The 25,349-nt window shown below is 32.5% G+C and overlaps 1 protein-coding gene and 1 long non-coding RNA gene across 5 annotated transcripts; one reads left to right on the top strand and one right to left on the bottom strand.

Moving 5' to 3' along the window:
* Positions 1 to 6,770: 6,770 nt before the first annotated feature.
* Positions 6,771 to 19,073, bottom strand: LOC102667049 (uncharacterized). Of its 4 annotated transcripts, none has more exons than XR_001386298.3 (7): positions 18,549 to 18,984; positions 15,809 to 15,914; positions 14,217 to 14,622; positions 13,762 to 13,805; positions 12,946 to 13,015; positions 10,615 to 12,736; positions 6,771 to 7,043 (listed from the first exon to the last, which is right to left on the bottom strand). It is a non-coding gene; the product is annotated as an uncharacterized lncRNA (long non-coding RNA). The 4 variants fall into 4 exon arrangements; XR_001386297.3 differs by lacking the exon at positions 6,771 to 7,043 and adding an exon at positions 9,051 to 9,243; XR_005889575.1 differs by lacking the exon at positions 6,771 to 7,043 and having other exon boundaries at positions 12,523 to 12,736; positions 18,549 to 18,612; positions 18,714 to 18,962.
* Positions 19,074 to 20,196: 1,123 nt separating this feature from the next.
* On the top strand, positions 20,197 to 23,941 carry LOC100805731 (protein SULFUR DEFICIENCY-INDUCED 1). Its single transcript, XM_003552098.4, has 4 exons — positions 20,197 to 20,446; positions 21,448 to 21,660; positions 22,616 to 22,771; positions 23,335 to 23,941. Exons 1-4 carry the CDS (start codon positions 20,327 to 20,329, stop codon positions 23,734 to 23,736), a joined length of 891 nt encoding a protein of 296 aa, XP_003552146.1. The 5' UTR covers positions 20,197 to 20,326; the 3' UTR covers positions 23,737 to 23,941.
* Positions 23,942 to 25,349: the final 1,408 nt, after the last annotated feature.

Below are 25,349 nucleotides of genomic sequence, written 5' to 3'. Positions count from 1 at the left end.
ACGCTTCATGCCTTTCAGACCCCTTGAAATATCCTTGCATTGGGGTCACTGAAACCCCGTGCGACGAAGGGCGTGATACTTTCTTCTGACGGTGCTCCTCTCATGGGGTAACCAAGTTGTCTTATGGTAAGGACGAGATTATAATTGATACAACCCCTCGTTCCCATCAAGGGGACGCTTGAGAACCTCTCACATGAGGACAAAACCCTGGCTCTTCCTTCCTTCCATCGGGGGAACCAATTAACGGGTGTCCCTACCATACTAGCCAAGAGCTGCTCCCAATTTGCCTTCCCTTTCTTGGCGCACATGCGGTGAACTTGCAGGGGACAGATGGGTCTACTTTCATGACAAAAGAGGTGCGAGGCCAGCCATACCTAAAGAGCAGGTGTGCAACAGACAATCCTTGCACTGTTCTTCTCGCATCTTCGGTCAAATGTGTCATAGGCATCGGCCAAAACAGTAACGACTGGGCTTTCTTTGCTATGGTGATAAGCAAGGAAGGCGTCGATCGCTGTTAAATCCACTAACCCATCCACATTTGGAAAAAGGATGACTCCAAATATCAATAGCGCCAAGACATCAATGAACAAAACCCATTCACCTTGATCCGCCAAAGCCTTCACTCTCTCCTCCAAGTGCTTCCTCAGTATTCCGACCACCCCATTTCTATTTTGTTTTACTCGGTCCAATTCTTGCGTCGAGATTTTGACTACCTTGGCTATTCTTGCCATGGAGGGATAGAACCCAAAAAAAAGATATGGCTTTCTTCCTCCTAGCGGACATCCCAAGATCTCTTCAAACTCTTCTATGGTCGGTACTAGCTAAAAGTCCCCAAATGTGAAGCATCTTAGTGTCTGATCGTAATACTGAGTGAGGGACGCAATGGCTTCAACAAAGACTTCTATCATAGCTAGATCCCAGATCTTTTCATATGTCTTGCGAAAAGCTTGACATTGGATTTTATCCATCAATTGCCCCAATTCTTGCAAACTGGCAACCTCTAGGCTTTTAATTTTGACGTGATAGAACCTTTTCTTAAACAAGGGAGCTTGATTCGATCCCTTGTTTGCTAGAATGAAAATTTTTGTTTGATCAATAATTCAACACCCTATCATGGAGGAAATATGATGAATGCATGAAGGAATGCTTATTATATGCATGACACAAATGCATTTTACAGACATGAGAGCCTGGAAGATCACCTCTTCTTACCCACAAGGCATTGAGCATCATGGTTCATTTACAGTCATTAGCATGGTGCCCCATGCATGCATTTAAGAAGGTGATGCGGACCTTCCGACTTCCTGTGACAAAATGATGAGACAAATGAAATACATGAGTGACGATGCAATACAGATATACATGCATGAGAGCACGTGGTTGATAGCACAAAACAGAAACATACTAGATGAGCATGCATGAAAAGAAACATATTAGACGAACAAGCATGGTAACGCCATCAAGTAATGCCGAAATGACATAACAGCACATGAGAGATGCACATAAACATGACTGTACAAAGACATGCATAGCAATATCAAGGAAACAAACGTAGCATGTTTGCTCTGTGCCCTTATTTCAGGAACCTAATGGAGGGAACTAAAAGCTCACTATTTAGTGATAATTCCCAAGGTGGTTGCATCTAGCTTTCAAAGGTTTCTAGAGATATCATCCCTTTTGATATCAAACATTGTGGCGGTAAGGACTACCAGCGACAACGTATCATCAAAGAGAAAAACTCTAGATGAGGTTTCACTGTCATCAAGCAAGTTAGAGACTTAGCATGACCACAGATTCGCCTCCACTTCCTATGTTCCCATGGACCCGAGTATAGGGCCCTTAACAACTCATAGTGTGTGCAAAAAGTGTAGGTGTCGTGCGTACATCAAAATGAACAAATATTTATCAATGCATATATTAAATAAATGACTACACAAAATACAAAAGCATCAAAGCAATTATATGCATACAAGAACATAAGAGAAAGAAAGGGAAACCAACAAAAGAGTGAGTCATGATAAAGAATGCACACAAATTAAAATGGTCCAACTCTCTAAAAACAGTCCCCAATGGAGTCGCCAACTGTCGCAACCTACCCTTCGGCGGGAGGGCGACGCGAGACTCACGGGTGCGTCTTCCAAGGAAGGAAAATGCGCGGAGTCGCCACCAACGTTTATTTGAGGAAAATGTTAGAAAAACCAAAAGTGGGTCTACGAATTTTAAGAACAAAGGTTTGGGAGTTGTTTACATGCGAGGAAGGTATTAGCACCCCACGCTTCCATCACAAGGGATAGCGGCCTTTAATCAAATATGCAAAATCATGACTTCAATCTTTATTTTATTTTCCCTTTTTTATGTTTTTATCTTTTTGGGGTCGACAAGAGCGGGGCTCTTGCTCTTACGTATCCTCAATTGCGATGAGGAACTCAGACCTACGTAGTTCTTTCAAAGCAAGAAAGTTATGCGGAGTGTTGATTTTAGACTTTTAAAACGGTTCATTTTAACCGATAAAAGTAAAAAGACTGTTAAGGCGTTGAACCTTTGAACGGATTCAAATGATTTTCTTGTGGGCAAAAGTTTGATTATGAGTTGATTTTAGCTTTGGTTTCGCTTGATTATTTTCGAACTCATTAAAAGAGGACTTACGAAGCAAATGACCGGTTGAAACTTATTTTTTTCAATCACTAACCGAGGTTACAGCACAAACGATCGGTTGGAATTCATTTTAACAGTGATTAAACAAGATTACAACACAAACGATCGGTTGAAATTCATTTTAACAGTGATTAAACGAGATTACAACATAATTAATCGGTCAAAACTCGCTTTAAACAAAGAAAAAGATCACCGATGGTAGAATAATGAAGATGAAGACATGTAAAGCAAGGATGGACCCCTAAGGGTGCATAGAACGAATTCAAAGCTTCAAAAATAGAAACTAACTAGTCGAAGAACGAAGAATGATGAAGGAATCGATCACAGAAACATTATGGAAGCATTACGGAAGCACCTCGAGCTTGATTTTTCTTATTCTTTCTCCTTCTTCTTCCTAATATCTCACAAATTCTCTTGATTTCAGATGCTGGACCCTTCCTTCAGCCCCCCTCACGCCTATTTATAGGAAATGAGGGGTGGAGGCTGCAAAGCAGCTCGCCGAGGCGAGCTGCTTGCTTCATCCTAAAGTAACTTGCTCGCCCAAGCGAGCTAGTTACTTCATCCCTAAGCTTTCTAGTGGGCCCAGGGGCTGAAAAATGTCCCAAAAGTGACCATTTTGCCCTTCTTTTGAATATTTTGCACATTTCCTTCTGAAACGTCACAAAACCCTACAGATTGCGCGAAAATTAGTGTTAAGTAGCTCAATTCAGCCGGCAAGAATCCAAATGTTGGCAAACGATCGTCTCTGGACGAAATTAGGGTACGACAATGAAATACACTCTTAATCTTTATTATTAGGCTTAAATATACATTTCATTCATGCAATTTAGTATTTTATTTATTTTTCTTCCTTTTAAATTTGTTTTTTTGCTTTAGTTCCTACAAATTATGTTACAAAAATGATGATGTGACAAATAGATTGATGACATCATCATGTCATGTTATCACTTGATGACATCATCATGCCATGTCAACATGGGTGCCATGCCATCATGGACTTTTTTTCTCCTTTGAGTAATGTTATTTTTTATAACAATTTTTCACAATAATTTCTTATTTATCATTTCTCTCTCTCTCTCTCTCTCTCTCTCTCTCTCTTCATATTGTATATTTTATATTACACTTTTCTCTGGCTTTTCCCAGCATTGTACTATTAAAAAAATATTTATCAAATTAATACAAACAAAAAAATGTCATTTTAGGGTAGTTTAATTTTTGCCACACAAGATCTGACTTGAAATGGACAAAACTTGTGTAATTAGAAAACACTCAAAGAAAATGTATTATTCACTAGGATAAAATATTTTTTTTATCCCTCTAAAATAGTTTTAAAAAAATTATTCTTGTCCCTCCTAAATTTTATTTACTTTTGATCTCTCAAATTTCAAAACGTATTATTTTTTTATCCTAAGGTCTATTAGTAGATTGTTGATGTGACTAATGAAGTGTCACACAATACTACACAAGTGAAAATTTTGGGTGACATTATATGCATGTCATTGACTTGGCTGGCCTCATGGAAAATGATATTTTTTTCTACATAAAAAAGTAAAAAATAAAAGATTTTAGTTTTTATAAAATTTAAAAGTTTGATTTTAATCTCTATAAAATTAAAAGTTTGATTTTTGTCTTCATAAAATATTATATTTTCATTTTTAATATAATATATTATGTAATATTAAACAAAAAATAATATTAATATCTATATAATATTATTGGTAGGAGTGAGTATGGAACATATTGAAACAGAAAAGGGAGTGAAAATAATAGAAATATAAAAATCACAATCAAATCAAGTTTAGCAAAAGATAAAAAAAAACAATGTAACTCAAATTTGCAAAGTATTTTTGTTTAAAAGTCCACAAAATCAAATCGGGAACCCATGAAACAACAATTAGATCTGATATTTTGTTTAACTGTCTGGATTGGTTTTGTTTTTCAATTTGTAGGTTTGGGATAATTAAAAAAACAAACAGTATATTAAAAAAATAGCAAAAAATAATATCATTTTTTAGAAAACCGATATTGTCGTGCATTCAGAACATCATATTTACGAAAAATCGATGTTGTCAGTGAACCACAACATTAGTTTTTTCTTAAAATCGATGTTGGTTTTTACATATTTTACATTTTTTTGTATATTTCTTATGATACGACATCAGTTTTTAGGAAAACTGATGTTGTGTAGTTTAGTTTAACATTGTTTTTCATAACCGATGTTAATGTTGATACTTATAACATCGATAGTTTAAACATCAGTTCATAACGGATGTTGAAAGTCCTTAATAACTGATGTTAAAAACCTATTTTCTAGTGGTGTAAAGGAGTAGTCCATTGTATGATGAATGAGATGATGATCTAGGCGGTCGAATTGGGGTGTTGATTCACCTTTTAGTTCATCCTTGAGCGTTTAAAATCATGCAAAATACCGATTAGGCATCTTACAAGTATAAATTGCAATAAGAGAATAATTAAAAGATGAAATTAAAGAAAACCTCAAACAAACTAAATTAATATAGAACAATTGTCAAGGGTTATGTTCGAACCCTAAAACAAAGAAGACTACTTACACATAGTCATGAGTGATTCCAAGAAAACATAAAAGAGAAAGAAAGAGTATTAATTGAAGAATTTAAAAGCAAAAAAAAAAAAAACAAAGCTCTCCTAAGTCGTCAATACTCCAATTTAGAACTCTTATATAGAGTTTTTCTAAGCTATTTAAAGACATGGGTTAAAATCTATTTAGACCCAAATACAATAAAAATGTAAAATAGGAAAATAAAAATTCAAGCTAATTGGAACCCCCGTGCCAGATGCACAGAAGTCCAATTGTGGAATAAGGGACTTGCGTGCCAAATGCGCAACAACCCAAAAATATCTCTCTTTCCTTCCAAAATAGTCCATGGCTACCAAGTTGGATCCTAAAAGTCTAGTATGCACCATAAAAACCTTTATTAGTTATGTTAGGATTATTTGCATTATTAATTGTTTAGGTCAACTCAACATTTTAGTTATGATGTGTCGCATTTAGTCTTTATTTAGAAGCATTTTAGTTAGGATTATTTGCATTATCAGTTGTTTGGGTCTTTGTTTCTATTCAATTTGTCGCATTTTATTCTTTTTGTCGAACTTGTTACATTGTTTATATCAAATAAAATGCGATGAATTGAACATAAACAAAGACCTAAACAACTAATAATGCAAATAATCCTAACTAAAAAGATTTTAAATAAAGACTAAATACAACACATTATAAGCATTGTTTTTATTGAATCTTAATTAATAAAAGGAAATGAATTGATATAGACAGTTACATTACAGAAGAGTCATTGGAAAATCATTAAGTGACTTTATTATCTCCAAATTAATTTACATACCTATACTTAATTTTTGACACACGACTATAAATAAGGCCTTCCCTGACAGTTTTGTAGGGTCTTTCATGATGATTTTTAACCGTCATGGAATCCACCATCGTTGAATGTAGACTGTTTTCCACGATGATTTTAAAATCATCATAGATTATGTTGCATTTTTACAATAAAAACTTTTTACGTGTAATTTTATGATGGTTTTTCAGAAAATCATCATGGAAACTTTCTACGACGGTTTTATGGATAATTGTTATTGATGTTGAGCTTTCTATGATGATTTTCTGGGAACCTTCATAGTTTTTAATTTTTTTATATTCTTTTTGTTTTAAAGAACCCCCCAACTTGTAAATTAAAAAAGAACATATATTTGCAGTCCAGTTCAAAGCAAATATAGAAAATATACCCAGGCAGTCCAGACCAAATTATAAATTAATCAATTAATTAATATCAATAAATATGATATAAATGATCTATGATATTATCAAATATTGTTCAATGCATTTTTCTTACATTTTAAAAGTATGTTGCCCATTCCTTGTGAATTCCTATAATTTTCTCCAATTCCAATGGTGTTCCATCACTAAACCACCGTAACATATAATAAACACAAGTTAATCACATTAAATTATGAAAAGTGTAATAATTAAAAATATTAAAGTAAACTAGTATATTATTAAACACAAACTAATGACATTTTATAATTAAAAGTCTAATAATTGAAACTTGTTAAAGTAAACTAGTATATCGTGTTCCATTCATTCTTCAAACCCCCATGACTATGATCTATTTCCAATGCATGACATAATAACCATTTATAGCCTCCGATTTCAATATGACTCTAAATTCAATACGAAATATAGTTAATCTCATAATTACAAAGTTACAAAATGTCATCAAGCAGACTAAAACATTGATTAAATGACTTGCCTTTACTTCAATCCACTGAGGTCAGGTGCAAGTAAAGGTTTACTCTGGGAGGGATTACCATGGAATCTCTTCATTTCCTTTATGACACTGGTTAAAAAAAATATGCATGTATATTGTAAGATCAAAAGATTCATGTGTATCCATACTAAGAATTGATAGATTAAAAATGTTAGTAATTCAAAATTAACTTTACTCTAACGTGAACATCAGACTTCTTACGCAACAGAATCATAAAACATCATTCCTAGGACATATAACAAGGAAATATAAAGAAGGGGTTTCTAGACTCTAAACTACTTTAAAACTACTTTAAAACCAAGAAAATTAGAATGGAGTGACAGAGATATAGTGGTACCCTGGAAATAGGTTTAAGGATTAACTAAGAAAATTATGCCAAACCTACCATAAGTTATTCCAAACAAGTATTTATGAAAATATAAAGGATTTGTGAATTGTGGTTAGGCTCTTAAGGAAATTATATTAGGAGATAATGCAAGTAATCCTAAAAATCAACATGCATGCATAATAAACAAACAAGAAAGACCTAAAGATGATGGCAAGTATGAAGGTAAAGGTTGGGATTATATCAGGCAGTGCTGAGGCCAAAGTAGGAGAGTTGTAAGCTATGAGAAAAAAACTTTAGCAATTGATTACTGCAACGGCAAGAAGCAAGACACATGAAAAAGGAACAAGGAAGAAATTAAAAATAAATCAAACTGAAATTGTAATTGCAAGTGAAGTAAACTAGTACCTAAATCAAATTGGAATGGAATAGGTTTAAGGATTAACATAATGGTATCATCTAGTGCTCAGCAATTCCCAAACATGGGCTTAATTAATTAATTCAAGTCTTACACCAATGTAGGTAGTTGATGTTCATGCATGGGATTTTGTTGTTGCTATGTGTTTAGTTTGTTGTAAAATGGGGCTTATATATATGGGACGAAAATCAACTCTAATGCATTGTAATATTATTGATCGATTATGATTCTATTAATTAAAAAAACCAGTACATGTGTATGTTGGTATGATTCGTGCAAGTCTAATTTCCAAACACAATGTCAATGATCAATTTGTGTGGCTACAAAAACAAGGGTTGAGATACTTCATGTAAGGCATTATTTTAGTGTGACTTTAAAATCTCTAATTTCCTAATTTTGAATCCTAGTCCGCGAGAAAGACTTGATGTAATACCTTTTTATCCCAAGATACATACACTTGTAATATTTTTCAAATGCGTTCTTAGCGAAATTTAATTAAAAGGATGTATTGACTTTTGAAAAAAAGTTATTTCGCAGTAAGAGTATTACACGTCAAATATTTGTAAACTTAAAGAAAACAAATCTTGACACTCTAAAGTCCCATACAAACCATATTAAATACAATATGGTGAAAAACTAGTCATTAATTTAATCCATATGTAAATGAATAAAATTTGCGTCCCAATGTTATATTGTTTCAAAGCATTCATAACCCCTACATTTATAGTAATATAAAGTGGAGATCTAAGCCTCTCATGCAGCATCATCATCATAACCTTATAGTGACTCACCTGGAAGGGTGACATTTAATTCAAACACAAACAAGACAAACAGACGAAAAGTAAGATACATTTCGCAATAAATTTAACACATTAAGAAAGTTATAAAGATATAAGATACATTTATAAACAATTATGTTTCACAACACAAACGTGTCTCATCCAAATGAAGTATTTTATACATAAAGTCACACACGAAATGCGATGCACATTAGACCCGTAAACTTGTATGCAAGTGGTAACATTTTGGAAAACATTGTGAATGTAGCCCTAGGGTTCATGTAGTCGACGAATTGCCTCACAATGGACAACTCGACACTATCACTCTTACTGAGATGACATCGCCAATGACGCATGTAATGACTCGCCTCGGTCGCTACAATATTACTACTCTAAACTGCATAAATTTTAATTTTTAAATGAAAACTCCATTAATTTGTTTGCGAAAAACGAGAGTAAATTTTTTTATAATATACGTTCACTAAACAACGCACAAATACTTAAATGAATGTGTGTGTGTGTGTGTGTGTGTGTGTGTATCATTATTCACATGATTGAAAGTAAATTAGTTCATACATATAATTAAATTTGTTATATACATCATCAATTCAAAAAAACTATAGAACTAGTTACAGAAGAGTTGATTAACAAAACACAACTCTCTCTCAAAATAATTTCAACGTCATCACGTCGGCATGACGACTCTAACAAATGAATCTCACTCCACGTAAATCTACTACTATTCATCTGCTCCCAAGAATGAAGGTTCACGATCATCACAGTTACCAACCATACGATACAAAAATTACAAGGTAAATTTATTATAAAAGAAACCAACAATTATCAAATATCCATAATTAACATGACATGATAACAAATATCATGCTTATACACAATTATAAATCAATGCAACATACACTTAATATCTATTCATCAATTTTTCCATAATTTCAATCAATCATGCTCAGTATGATGCATTTATCTCATCTCAGTATCATTATCAATATCAACATCATTTCATCTCAATGTCATTTTTAACATCAACATTATCTCATCTCAATAACATTATCATCATCATCATAATTTCATCCTAATATTATCATTAATAATAGCATCACCTCATGTCACATTATCATTAATAACAACATTCTCATATCAATATTATTACTAATAACAACATCATTCTTTATCAATATTATCATTAATAACAACATTACCTCATCTAAACAATATCATCGATAACATCATCATTAATCACATCCCACAAATACATACATATAAATTTTATGCCTGAGATTCATACTTTGTAGGTCTTCAAATAACACAAGTCTCATACAACAACAATCCGTAATATCATGAGACTGATATTTTAGGAAAAAATTCTAAATTAAAGAAGAAAACTATGGTTTACAAAATAAACTGTTATGTCCATTTAAAATCTAATAAAGAAATAAATAGAACAAATATCAAATTTTGAACAGAGTCTCTTATGTAATTAAGACTTTTCCAAAATTTCAATCGTTACAATATCATTCACAATTTTCTTCATCAATAACAAATATATCACATCTCATTAGTCAAAAACACAATTTTTCTTAAAAACCAACATGCAATAGAGACAAACACACATCCCCGTAGTTAGGTTCTCTGTCCCCAACTATGGTATTAAAAGTCGTAAATTATAATAAATTTCTCTCTCTCATCGTGAGCTCTCCGTTAGTTCCTTATGCGTTATTCAAAGACCTCTCTTGTTCAAGTTCGTCAGTCCAAACAAAATTCTATATACCAAATCGAAGACAATTTAATATAGATTTCAAAAACATATTAATAATAACATTTAGGGTCAATTATCCTTTTCAAAACATAAAGAGCTAAGTGTTTCGAGTTCTACTACAAAGAGACGTCATTTTGAAATTCCAATTACATCAATGTGACCGAGGTTCAACGAAGATCACGAAAATAATATTAATTTTATAAAAAAAAATAACTTTTACAACGTCTTATTTTCAAAGATTTTTCAAAGGAAATGTAAAAACATTCTATTACAGTACCCAAAACACAAGAGATACTAAGAGAAGTTCAAACTAACTAGGAGAAAGACATAAAAGTCAAGATTACCTCAGAGGAACTACGCAAGAAAGAATTGGGAGCTTGATCTCTGCCGAATCCTTGAGGTAGATTCTGTGGATTTCACTTCGATTAAAACATTCATCTTCGTGCGGTAGTCTGACAGCAAGCAATGACGGCTCGTGGTGACCACCGGTGTACGTGGGTGGTGGAGAAGGTGCTAGAGTTTGGGTGAAAGTTTGAAGAGGAAAAGAATGAAAAATCGTGTTTTTCATCCTGAAAATCGTATTTATAATCTGCAGATCTTGCTTAACAAACTCGTTTTCCTAAGCAGGAATCCATTTTTGGCGCTGAGCGCAATTCCTCTCGAGTTGGGATTTGCGCTGAGCGTGACATTTCACGTCGAGCACAATTCCTTCTCGAGTTGGAATTGCACTTAACGTGTTTCTTACATTATGTGAGATGTCAAAAAGTATTATTTTACAAATTCCAACGATTAAACCATGGGAGAGTAAGTTGGGAACCTATAGTCCAAATTTGAAAGTAATCCAACGGTTAACTAATCTAGGATCGCGATTTTACCGGAACAAGTTTAGTTAAAACTTGAAATATCAAAATTTCAATTTAAGTCAATAAAACTCCACATAACTCAACACCCACGTTAAGCAAAACACACATGACTAGTTCACACAACACCTCGACTCATCCAAATCAATCAAATAACATAGGAAATACATTAAACATCGATTTATCGTTAGTGAAAAATACAAACTTATATGTTGACCTCAAAATTCCTTTCAATCGTTTAGGAAATTAAAATTAGGAAATATACAAACTGACTGCATAATTCTGACAGCTTAACCTTTACTCACTAAAATATTAATATTTGGAGTTATATAAATCAGTTTTGAGTGAAATCAAATCCATTAGCTAGATAATATCCAAGGATACAACCGTTATGAAGAACACAGTCTAATTCCATCATTTAAGTACACATTTTGATGTTCTAAGTTAACATTTTTTATCAGAAAATCAACACGTGTCCAACATATCAATTATCAAATTCAATTTCAAGAATATCAAAATAACAAAACATACAACAATCAAATTCACTCAAATCATAATAAAAAAAAGTTCTTTAGGGTATTCACATCCCATCCAAGAAAATAAATATACTATAATCATAAACTTAAAATCATACAATCTACTCGTGACTCATTACCACTCATAACCAAAGAAAAAAGAGAACTCACTCCCCCTAACCTCAAATGAAGCAATTCCTCAAAAAGGAAAAGAAAAACAATCTTGTGACCACTCCCAAGAACACATTGTCCCAATGGTTTTGTCCACCACGATCTCCACGACAACTCTTACTATAGCAAAAACTTAGTTGTGATTTAAAACACAATCTCAAGTCATCTAAATTCCCCGGCTTTGAAAACTCAAAGGAAAATATAAAAATATTGACTGAGGGGCTCTATGCCTAATGCTAAGCCCCTTAATTCTTTAGTGCATATAAGACTAGTAGTTGGTCTCCTCTATATATAGGGGAACAAAGGGATTCATGAGGTTATTTTGTCCAATGTGAGACTTAGAGCATTTTTCATGATCAAATGACCAACTTTGGAGTTGATTTTCTCTAAGATAGAAGTTGATTTTGGTTTCTAAGGTGTATATGAATGAATTGTATATTTTCCAGCAAACTTTTCAATGACGCAAAAAATACCTCAAACGGACAACTATAACTCAAGATATGACTGGCCTATCTAGGATTGTTATCATAAAACTAACACTAGCCTTAAACAACTTTTCAAGCATTTAAACTATAAAAAGTCAATCTAATACACTTCTAACACCAAATATAATATAAAATAATAATAACAACAACAACAATAATAATAATAATATACACAAAATACACACATGCAGAAGAACATACACTATCACAACACAAGTATATGCTTAGGATAAAACCCATAATACACAAATAATAATAACAAATATTTACAAAAAATATAACAGAATGGTCCTAATAAGATTTTTCCTTATGGTATATTCCTAGTACTCAAAATTTCGAGTGTTATACTTGATCTTACATTAGGTGCACCAGGAATGACCTTAGCAACAACCTTTTTACAGATGCCTAATGTACCATGTCAATTCCTCCAACAAGCTAGAGAAAAAGGAAAAGATCTCAATCAAATAGATTGTTTAATATGCATGTATTAAATAGAACATTAAAACAGTGCCTAGCCACCATATAAAGCTAAGTATCATGTTGGAAAGAGTCTCTAGGGGAGAAAACAAAACAAAACCAGCTATGCAGGAAGCAATAAAACTAGCAGATACTTAATAATTTCAGAAAAATAGATTGAAACTCACCACGACACATTTGACACCAATTTCAGAACCTAGAGCTTCAAACTGCTCTGCAATTTGAATAGCATGTTCTCTACATCATAAAAAGGTGAAAAACAGAAAAATAAACTTGTTAAATATCAATCAGAACAATTACAATCAATAAAATTTGAATTATATGAAAATCACACCAATGATTAGGTATCAAAATTATTAAACCTTGTGCGAGACAACACACAAGCAAAGAAATCTTATGGGCGTGGTGCTTCTAAGAGGGCATGCAATATGGGAAGAGCAAAAGCCCCCGTCTTACCAAAAACGAGTTTGGGCAAGTCCCATCACATCTTTTTAGCAATTTGATAGGGTTTGGGATCTTGGGTTGGTCTGTCTCTACTACTTCTAGTAATTGGGATCAAGTTGCAATTTGGGACTATAGATGCAATTGATCTAAAGAATTAAAAACTTCTACCACACCACCAGAATGTTTTTGTCTTCAATAAAGTAATACATTATTATTATATTCTAATGCATTTGTTACCACTGTAATGCAACCTAGATGAGCTAATATTTTCTTGATAATATATTACAATAACAGGATTGGTAGAAGGAACTGTGATGATGGTTGGTGTATCTGGAGGTGTGATTATTGGTGAAGATGGGGTTGGATTATATAATACTACAAAGAAAAAAACTACTGCTCATGAATAAAATCTACCAGAATCCTATTAATTTGCTATTTCTATATCACCTAATTGATACCTGCCTATGTCATTTAATAGACCATCAAATAAAAAAGTTTGATCTAATTTTGGGAATTTTGAGATTACAATATCACCATACCATTTGTTTTGCTCCACATCTACATAGCCTGTAGTTTTCAAAACCTGAAAAAACAGTAGGCAGAAAACAAGGTTAAAATTAGTTCATTATGTGGTCCATCTCATGGAAAACATGGTGTGTCTGTATGTAGGTGTAAGTAATTTCAAACAAATGAATGTTTAGTGTAGAAGTAAAAAGAGGAGTAATAGAGGGAATTTGATGAATCCTCAATAGTTCAAACATAATGTTCAATAACAATACAAATAGTTCAAACTACAAATATTTTTTTGCAATATTTTCAACAATCAGCAAGTCTCAAGTCCTTCAATTCAGCAATTAGCAAGTCAAATAACAATTAATTATTATTTGAGTTTAAAAACATAATAGGATATCATAAACATAAAAAGGAGAATTAAATTAGAGAAGAAAAATAGAGAAAAATCAAACAAAACATAACAGAAATTTGTTCTCACTACCATCGTCGACGACAGTGGGTTGTAACTCTGATCGGAAACCATTTGATGGTGGCAGTTTCCTTCTTTTCCTTTTTTGTTCTCTCGCTTCCTCGCGCTCTGTATGTCACCACGAAAAGTTGCCGCAACAGCAACATCACAGTAGATATCTCCCATTCTTTACATCGTGCATTCCCCAAAATGATATCAATCGATGTCGTGTCGCGACAGCACGATCTTCTTTAGTCACTCTCATTCTGTCCATATGCCGGGATGAGCTGTCGCATCGACAATGCCTCTACGCGACTCTCTTCCCCTTTCCCATCTCAGCACACCTCCATCGCATGGTGGTGCTTCCATTTGCAACAATACCTGCCACCATCCACCACCATTGTGCCACGACGGAGCAGCTCCTCTCCAAGATCTAGCCCTGCATATCAGAGAAAGAGAAAGGGTGTTTAGGTTTATCACTCCAAGTCCGTGTGTTGCTGCCCCTTTTGACGTATAAATTGGGTTGGGCCTATTTTCCTTTTCCTGGTGAGAGCAACAACTTTTTTTCTATTGAGTGTATTTATAATCACTATGTTTTTGAATATGATAACCCTACCCAAAAAAAAATTGAAAATACATTTAGTCAAAAATAAAATAACAATTAATATAAGGGTAATTATGTAATTTCCTTGGACGGGGTGTGATCCCCGTCCTCGTCGCCATCGTGCCCATGGGGGAATATTTATCCTTGTCCCCGTCCCTGCGGGACCCCATACTGGGCAGTCCCTGTGGGAATTTTCGTTTGCGAGTCCAAATTGACGCCCCTAGTTTGTATTATTTAAAATTAAACTTGTTGTCCATGTTTGTTTATTTGAGTTTAACAATGTATGGATTATTTGAGTTTGAATATTATGTTGGTGAGACTTTTTAAGTCATTTTTAATTTTACTTATATTAGAATTTAAAGTTAATGTTTTTTTCTTAAATTTCAGGGCCCCATAAGGATGGGAACAGGAAAAAAAAATACCCCACGGCGGGGATCAGGGACGGGGAGTGGGGGAGTACTCCCCGCCCCGCCCTGCCCCGTTGACATCCCTACTCAAGAGATGTAAGTGCAATTTACTCAAAATAAATTGTTGCAGTCCTACTTTAATTTAAACTTAGAATGGACTGGTAGTTCTCCCAAAAGTTTTCCCTTTATGATTCAAGCATTGTCAACATGGTTAAAAGGCAAATATATATCCTTATAGCACCACACAAGCACATAGCCACAATACATTCAACCAATTTTTTTCGTGTGGGAGGCAAAACGATTAAATTAAATAACTATAAAGTAAATTATTGAAAGGATCGACTTCTTCTGCCGCTATGAAATATGGTTTCTAAGAAACACCAAAGGGACTGACATAAGTTCCCTGTTGCCTTGCACTGTAGATTTATATACTTATATTCCAATCAGAAAAAGAAGAGTAGTAAGACAAGAAAACATAATTTAGATTTCTGCAAAGAAATTGAAGATAGAAGTTTGCCATAAGAAAAATAGTTACCAAACTTTTCATTTTTTTTCAGAAGTCACCAAACTTTTCATAAGCATGAATAGAATCTTAAAATACAAGTTGAGCATACCAGTACTTCATAAAACAACACTGCAGATTCTTTCCGCGCCTGCCCTCCAAAACTTGTGAAAAGTTTATGGTGTCTTGCTCTCTCTGTTTTGTTCTCCAAAACACTACTGGAAAGAAAACATCAAGAAATCATATGATGATGGTTGGATACTGCTTCAAGATATTTGGATACCGCCTCAGTAAATTGCTTAAAAAATAAATGCACGACAGATAATAAAATCAGTAGCAGGGATGAAGAAAAGAAACTGTATTTTATTGTTTTTCTATAACATGAAGGAAAACTCGTTACAATAATGCTAACTTGAATATGGACACCTAATTGCTTCCTCTACAAAGAAGCAAACCCACACCATGGAAAAGCCTTTCCACCACTACCTGACCTCCCCATTGACCACCACCTCTCCAATATAAGGAAATGATTCCCTATCTTACCTCCACTCTCCAATTTTCACCTATCCTTTCTGTTATTCACCCCTTTAACTGTTCTCTAACAATTTGCTTTCATTGTTGCTAATTTGCTATGCCTTCCTTTCCCTTTCACCCATGTAGGCTCACTCTTTCTGGCCTATTGCTCTCTTCAGATTGGCCTGATACAGTAAACTCATCCCTTTGCTTATTTTCTTCTCTTGTTCCCCTTCTAGGCTTATATTACCTTTGCAATGATGGGTTTATCATACAATTATTTCTCAACTACTAACAGAAACCTTCCAAAGAAACAGGAGGGCCCAAATATATAAAGGCATTAATGCATGATTTCAAGGCTTGGTTGATATATAGAACTTTCCTATAATACAATATTAGAACTCTTCAATTAGCAGACTTTCGCAACATCATTAAACAGAAGTTTTCTACACTACAACATCATAGTAGCGAATCATAGTTGCTTGAAGGTTGACTCTGGCATACTAAATCAGAACACAGGAATGTAGAGATCCCGATTATACTTCACACAGCAATTTTTCCACTATCCTATAAGAGACTGAGGAACAAGGAAGTGCATCAGTTGAAACTAGACATTCTGTATCAACCATGGAACATCAATATTATCGGTTTCCCTTTGAAATCTTTACATTTTTTTTGAGAAATATGATCTAGTTGTAAATCATGAAACAGTTGGTGCAATTAAAGTCAACATGTACTAACTGAAGGTTCAGGAAATTTCAAGCAAGCATTAAAAAGTTTAAGTATTCAAATAATGTTTTAAAGGGAATGAGGGTTTATTCTACCAAATACCAATGAATATTGCTCAAATATGAAATCTAACAAAACACACCCCGACTCTAAACAAAATATATATAAGTTGCTAAAAAAGGGCCTGTAAAGCATAGGTTTGGTCTCAAGTATTTATGTATTCAATCATCCTCATATCCTCACTATATGTAGCCTACAAGTCAATGCTGTCAAATGAAAAGTGAGCCCCGCTTATGTTTGTAAATGATTGTGTGTAGAAGCAGATGAATTATTAATTAAAAATTGAGTATTGCATTAAAAACTAAGTCCAAACTTTAGTTTGTGAACATCATTCATCATAATAGAATTAGCATCTTATAGCACCATTTGGCATCAGTTGCAGAGGAGTTATTTGCGATTACAAGTAAACCTGCAATTTTTTTCCACTCTCTCTCTAGACTTATCCCCTCTCTATTATTTTAAATTATTTTCCCTCAAATTTAAATCTGAACAGTCTGGCAAGTGCAGAATGCACCATCAGTTTCCCATGAAATACTCTACTTACTCTATTCTATTCTACTATAAAGTGTAGTAATTAAAACAAAATAATAAATGACCAAAGCATTCTCAGGTGCAGACTCCTTCTGTAAATTTACAATTCCAATTTCCTCCAACTAGCTAGTAACGTATTTGATCAGTTATTCATAGCCTAACCCCTCCCTAGTTGGCTGGGCACTCAGTCCATTAGAATAAAACTAAATGATAAGAGAATATCTTCAGTTCATTCCTACATAGAATGCTTCTAACAACCCAAATGTTAATTTAGCTGACCCATCTCATATCACAAACTACAAATTGATTAAAGTTAGGAAAAATTTAAAGCACTCAATCTCATGTTTTATGCAGGTTTCAAGGCAATCAAATTATGCTGAGTATAAGAACAATGGTTCAATGAAGTGGTTCACAAAGGATGGCAAGTTATGGTTTGCTTCTACTTCATGGACTATCATTATAAAACATTACTCCTTATGAATTTGTTGACTTTCCATTCCTAAAATTGATCCTCAAATACAAATTGCTGGAAATAGAGATCCAAAACAGGCCAACACTTTTTGAATTCTCAACCTTTTGGGTTGGTTGGGCTTTTGACCAATTTAACAAGCAGGGTGAACAGTTACCAACAAAAAAATTCACATAAATTTTGTCAAAATACATCCAAGTAGCCCAGGAGATTCTATTAAGTAGAATTTAATCACTCACAGCAAATGTAATGTCAAGATATCAGAAACATTTGTTCTAATCTAAATACAGTAAGCAATAACTAAATTCACAGTTATCAGAAACATAATTCCCAATTTTATGCTTTGTGAATAACAATCTCACAAACTTGCATTGTCTCAGAGTAAATCATTACAAGAGTTTCATGTGGCGAATTTTCGAATCCAATGGAACCCTCTGTATTCCAATCCAAGTCGAAAACATGATACATATAACATGCATCATAATTTTTTAAAATTGACAAATAATCAAACAGTTGGTGCACATGTACAGAGAGTTCTAGAAACCCAAACCTTTAGCCGTTCGCCAGAGACTGTGAGCACGAGAGTTCGCCGGAGACAGTGTGCACAGAGGGTTCTAGAAAATGAAACATTCACAGAAACCAAAAAATTTGCATAGAGTGAGAGAAGGTTCGGGGTTGAGCGAAACAGAAAGAGAGAAACGTAGAGAGTGGCAACTTCGACAGTGGCACTGGAGACAGCTTCGACGGCGACACCACCGCGTTTTAGGGTGTAAGAGTCAAGAGAGACAGAGTGAGAGAGGCCGCAAAGAGAGGGATCGAGTGAGACTGAGAAAGAGGGTGCAAAAATCAAAACCCAAAACTCATCCCTTTCAAAGAGGAATTTTCAAAATTGTCGTTGAATTATTGATTTCAATGTCGGTTCCCGTAAAAAACATGTCAATTTTCGGTTTCATCCACAGTTTTGTAAAAACCTTCGTCATTATTATTTATAAAAATATCGTCACATTTTTTACGATAATTTCGATGGAACGGTCGTTGAATCAGTATTATTAAAGCTTGCTTTTCTAGTAGTGACAATAAAATTGGGCCTAAGGCAATATAGTCTTATTGTCTACACGATTATGGATAAACGACAAAGATGCATTGAACGGTCTTTTTTATCATTTGCAGTAATTTTTTTTAAAATAATCAAATGAGAGTACTTTTAAATTAATTCTCATTTAAAAACAAGTCATTAAAAGTAATTACGACTTTGTAAACAAAGTCGCAGCTACTTTCGTGACTTACATCTAAATACAAATTAAGTCAAAAAGTATTCTTAGTTAATAATTTTTAAAAAAATTACCTCCAAATGGTAAAAAAAAGTCGCATTGAACACGCCGAAGAGAGGATAGCATGACTCAAATGTGTTGAAGATGCAAGAAAAGCCCTAAGACCGGGAGGATCTCGGACGTGGTTGTAGTAGAGAGCATTTTGTGGAGCAGAGATTGAGATTAACATTTTGGGAGAGAGAGAGGTGTTTTCCAAGAAAGCATAGGAAGAGCCTAAAATGAGGGTAAAAGAATTGTGCACCATGTGAAGAAACGGAAATTAGCGTTTTGAGAGAGAGGGAGAGAGAATTGTGCACAATTTAACTATTTAATTTTTTCAATGCAGATCTAATAGATAAAACCAAAATAAAAGAAAAAAAATAAGAGTCTTGATTCTTTTACAAAAATACTTTTACCTCAATAATATTTTTCCATCTGATTTTCAAACATACACTTAATCCTCTAATATCTACAGTATTCCATTGACTCCCACTCATTAATACATCAAAATTAAATTTTTGATAAATATGTATTAAGCTTATCATCATTATTATTAAATTAATTACTTGCTTAAAAATTCTTTAAAAAAAACAGCATACTTAATTATTTCTTCAACTCAAGAGGATCCGGGTGCTGAGTGAACTTAGTACGAATTTCGCACTCTATCCTTTACTCCAAGCAAAAGGACATGTCAAACAATATTTAATACAAAATGACACGTGGTGCATAGCAATTAGCTTTGAGGGGTACATGATTCGTTGTTGTGTGATACTATGCACAAGGGAATGTGGACGCACTCCCATCCAGATTCACCAAGTGTGTCACAAGATTCCTTGTATATATTATCCTCCTATGTCTTTGGTTTCTCTTTATGAGAATAGACCCACCCCTTCACATTCGAGACCCCTCTCTGACTCTTCCTCATCATAACAATAAACTCAAAAGGTGCATGTGTACCTAAAAAGAGGAGAAACAAAATTGAAACAGTTTGTGTGAATTTGTGTGACAAATTAGAGATATGGAAGGAATTAATGTGTGCAAGAAGAGTTCAAAGTTAGGAAAGAAAGATGACCTCTATCATGTTATTCATAAGGTGCCTTATGGAGATAGCCCTTATGTCAAAGCCAAGCATGCTCAGGTATATATGCTTTTACCCTTTTCAATTTGGCTTCACTTTTCTGTTTTTTTGGTATCTGAAAAATGCCGTGCGTTTTGTTCCTAGACAAGTGAAGTATTATCTATAGCCAAAAAAGTGATAACTGCACCATATTTATTCCTCTCAATTTTATGTTAGATTTTTGTTGTTCCAGAATTTTGTAATTCACAATATTTGGAGTAATTAAAAGTGTATATGCTGCCGTTTTTACAGTAGATTTTGGGGTTGTGAGACAGATTTTCGTATCGAAATGGAAAAGCTTTTATTTTATTGCTTTACTGAAAAAAGTGTTCTTTGGAATTGACCAATATGTATGGCATCATGCTAAAACAAGTGGTTCTCTGTTTGTTTCTCAAGAACGTATTCTGAATTATGGATGTGTAATGAAGCACTGTATAATGTTGACTTACACTTGAAGTGCTAAACATTTCCACTTTAACTCCTACATTCCTTTTCCAACATATGTTTCAGATCTGGTGCTTCTCTAAGATTCATAAAATCTTGCAAATTCAACGATTATATTTCCTTTTTTATTTTTGAAGTTATTCATATGATGTAAAATTCCATCTCTCTCTCTCTTCTGGTGGTCAAGTTTGAAGTTTAGTTCTCAATACAATACTGCCTGAGCAAGACTCTAATAGTGACCAAGAGAAAAAAGAGAGGTATAAATAAAAAAAACTAAATATCATTATAAATTCTTTCGAATTAAATTTAAATTATTATGCATTAATCACATGATTATCAATTAATAATGAGAAACATATGTGATAATGATCTTCTTTGAGCATCAGATCTACTTTCACTTGAGCGTGTAAACACCCACATATACAACTATACTAACTAGTTAGCCAAACCTCGAGTCTTGACAATAACAGTAGACGCGCGTATTTTCTTCATATAGGATTTTTAATATATTTGAATGAATAATTAATATAGTTTAATAAGTAGTACTAAATACTATTATTATTTTCTTGGAAGTTCAGTTGGTTGATAAGGACCCTGAAGCAGCTATAGTATTGTTTTGGAAGGCAATAAATGCTGGGGATAAAGTGGACAGTGCCCTGAAGGACATGGCTGTTGTGATGAAGCAGTTAGATAGATCTGAAGAAGCAATTGAAGCCATCAAATCTTTTAGAGGCCTTTGTTCCAAACACTCACAAGAGTCACTTGATAATGTTCTTCTTGACCTTTACAAGGTATTAAAATTTATATGCTTCATAATATATATATATATAAAATTTTTATTTAGTTTTTTATGAAAAAATGTTAATGGTTAGAAGGTTAGTTTTTTTGTTAGAAAAGGAAATAGAACTACTCATCTTTTCCTTCTTTCTTCTCTTTTAATCATTCAACTCACCTTATATCTCCATAATTTTTATTTAGTGTTATTCTATACTTATTTTTTTCTAGTTTCATTCCTTACTATAATTGAGTTAGATTGGGTAAAGTATTGGTTTATGTGGTTTAGGTTTAATTACTCATTTGATTTCTATAGTTTCACAATTGGTACTTTTTAGTTCCTATAGTTTGAAAGTAATTTTTTTAATATCTATAATTTAAATTTATTTCTTTTTTAGTCTCTATAGTTTAAAAGTAATATTTTTAATTCTTATAGTTTGTATTTTAATTTTTTTTAGTCCTTATAATTTGAAAGTGATCTTTTTAATCCTTATAATTTATATTTTAATTACTTTTTAGTTCTTATTATAAAAAAATATAAAAATAATTAACTACAAATTAATTATAAATTATCAACTATTTTTTATTATAAATTATCTTGCGATAAATTAGTTACGAATTATTTGTTAATATTCTTGTAGTTAATTGTAATTAATAATATTACTCATATTTTAATGGTAAAGATTAAGAGAAAATTAAAATATAAATTATAAGAACTAAAAAAATCACTATCAAACTATATGAACTAAAAAAGAATTAAAATGTAAATGATAAAGATTAAAAAGATCATTTTTAAACTACAGGAACTAAAAAATAATTAAAATACAAATTATAAGGATTAAAAGATACAAATTATGAAATTATAGAGATCAAATAAGTGTTTTTTCTGTGTTGTTTAATAATAGTTAATATGATAATGAATGTGTTAATCAAACAATTATATATATGATCAATAGTTTTTCTGAAAGACAGAAGTGTGGAAAAATAGAGGAGCAAATTGAATTGTTAAAGAGAAAGCTAAGATTAATTTACCAAGGAGAGGCCTTTAATGGAAGGACCACGAGGACTGCTCGCTCTCATGGCAAGAAGTTCCAAGTCTCCATCAAGCAAGAAACTGCAAGATTATTGGTACTTAAATTATTGTCTTTGTTTGATCTAATTTGACATTTTTCTCTCCATTTGCTTAGATATCGAAACTTCAAATGAAAAAGATAAAAAAAAATGAAGCACATCATGATCAACTTAAACAAAATGCTAATTAAACATAATTCAAGTTACAACATTGTTGCTGATCATTTGTTAGCTCTTCATATTTAAAATTATTGCTACCAGCGTTGAATATGGTGTGAATTCTCTTAGAAAGCATCGTGCTGCATAACAAAGCTCTTAAAAATATTTGATTGTTTTAACTTTCATGGGAAGAGGATTATGAACACTTTCAGGTTTGAATAATTTTTTCTTAGTAAAATAGAAAGTTACCGATAATATACAAGATTCTTATGCTATGTTATTATTTAATTACAAATTATAATGTGTAATGAATTTATAGACTTTTATTATAATTAATTATCTATTAAAAGTCAAACCTGTCATTATTAGTGGACAATGAAATATTTTTCACTAGAGAAATTAAACTCTAATTTTTTTTTTCTTCCGGAAATTAGATTTTAATATATTGATTGATGGTGCAGGGAAACTTGGGTTGGGCCTACATGCAAAAGGAAAACTACATGATGGCTGAGGTTGTGTTCAAGAAAGCACAGATGGTAGATGCTGATGCCAACAAGGCTTGCAACTTGGGCTTATGCCTCATGAGACAATGTCGTTATGAGGAAGCCTATTACATTCTAGAAGAAGTGTTACAGGGAAAACATCAAGGGTCTGATGAAATCAAATCAAGAAAAAGAGCTGAGGAATTGCTTGAAGAGTTGAATGCAAATCTCCCCCAACCTGAGTTTATGGCTGATTTGGACCTTGACGATGATTTTGTGAAAGGGATAGATGACATGCTAGATGCATGGAACACAAATAGATCAAGAAGGCTTCCAATCTTTGAGGAAATCTCTTCCTTTAGAGATCAATTGGCATGTTAATAACTTGTCCTTATCTTGTAGTATTGTGTATTGCTCTTAGGTTTAGGCTCCTGCAAATAGCCCCTTAATTTCTTCTCTAGTTGCCTGTTCTTCCTCTACCCTTTTTCTTCCTAAAATGGTGAGGGGGAAAAAAGGATAAGGTTTGCTTGTATCTTGTAATTTAAATAATAAATAGCAATCAATAAATAAAAATATAATCAGTCGATATACCGTGTTTTCTTTGACGTAATTTTTCACATCGACCGTGCTTACATCTTTCTCCTAATTTGGCCTAAAAAGTTAGGCATAAGCACATTACAAACACGATTCTAAACACACATAATATCTAGTTCGTTGTAACTTGTAAATTATAAGTTATGACTATATTTGGTTGGTGTATTCATATTTGATTTGAATTTGATTCCGATAATTTTATGAAATAGTTTTTTTAATGTATTTCTGGTGCACCGTTTATAGTTTTCTTTTAATAAAAAAATAAATAATCAATGTTTATTTATTTTCTCTTTTATTCATGAAATGGTTAATGACTTCTACATTTTATTATGGATAAAACAATAAATTATATTTATTAACATTTTAATTAGGCACTCCTTTATTCATTATTCAAAGAAGAAAAGGAGCATGAGGTGTTTATTAAACAAAACACTTGTGTTTGTGTTAATCACTAATTCGATTTATTATTATTATCATTATTTTACATAAAATTTTAATAAAATATGTAATGATATTTAATGTATGATTTACTCATTCAATAAAATAATAAATAATATAACATATAGAATGAAAAAGATAATTCTAGAATTCAACTTTTCTCTTTGTTAATTGAAATTAGCTTCCATTATTGTCTTTTTTTATTTGTATAATTACATTTTTTTTACTGCAATATATAATTACATTTAATAACCCTAAGTTGCTACATTATCCTTAAGACTAAGTTATTTGATGAAAAAAATGACCTTTCTTTCTGTCTGAAATAAAGTGTGAAGTATATTAATCTCCTCAAGTGGAAGTGTGAAGGTTATTTCTCTCTCTTTATAAGGAGTATTTTAACAAATCAAATATTAGTTACAGGCACAACTTACTAACATACTTTTAAGTAAAAGTATACTCCCTCGGGATCTAAATACTATAAGTAAATTTCACTAACTTATATGGAATTAAGAAAATTGACTAATATTATTTAGTTCTTTTAATAACATTTAAAAATAATCATTTTTCTAAAGTATTTTTTTTATTAAAGCTTGATGTTAAGAATAATTGAAATTAGAATCACAATTAATTGAAGATTATTTTTGAAATAATATATATCATTAAATATGATTAAAGTAGTTAAAAATTGTTAAGATTTGAGTCTAAAAAAATATTTTTATTGCATATATTTAGGCTCCGTGTGAGTATTAACAAACCTTTAGATATAGAGAGGCGTGAGTGTATAAAGAATTAACATATTATTACTCAACAGATCTAAAATATGAGTTCGATCAAATCACTTTTGCACCAACTTACGTTTCTCAAAACACATTGTCACGCAATTTCATTCTCCTCAAATTGCCTACTGAGTAAGAAACTTTATCACAAGAGTCATAAAATTATATGAACGAGACTAAAATTCA

The sequence above is a fragment of the Glycine max genome, chromosome 18, assembly GCF_000004515.6.
Source record: "Glycine max cultivar Williams 82 chromosome 18, Glycine_max_v4.0, whole genome shotgun sequence".
Classification (NCBI taxonomy): domain Eukaryota; kingdom Viridiplantae; phylum Streptophyta; class Magnoliopsida; order Fabales; family Fabaceae; genus Glycine; species Glycine max.
The sequence above is the reverse complement of the archived record's forward strand: the minus strand, read 5'-3'. Positions and strand labels throughout refer to the sequence as shown.

Excerpts from the sequence above, each read along its gene's own strand:
- LOC100805731 (XM_003552098.4), top strand. The coding sequence starts at position 20,327 with ATGGAAGGAATTAATGTGTGCAAGAAGAGTTCAAAGTTAGGAAAGAAA. Across the intron at positions 20,447-21,447 it reads TCAAAGCCAAGCATGCTCAG|TTGGTTGATAAGGACCCTGA; the intron begins GTATATATGCTT and ends TTGGAAGTTCAG. Across the intron at positions 22,772-23,334 it reads AAGAAACTGCAAGATTATTG|GGAAACTTGGGTTGGGCCTA; the intron begins GTACTTAAATTA and ends TTGATGGTGCAG.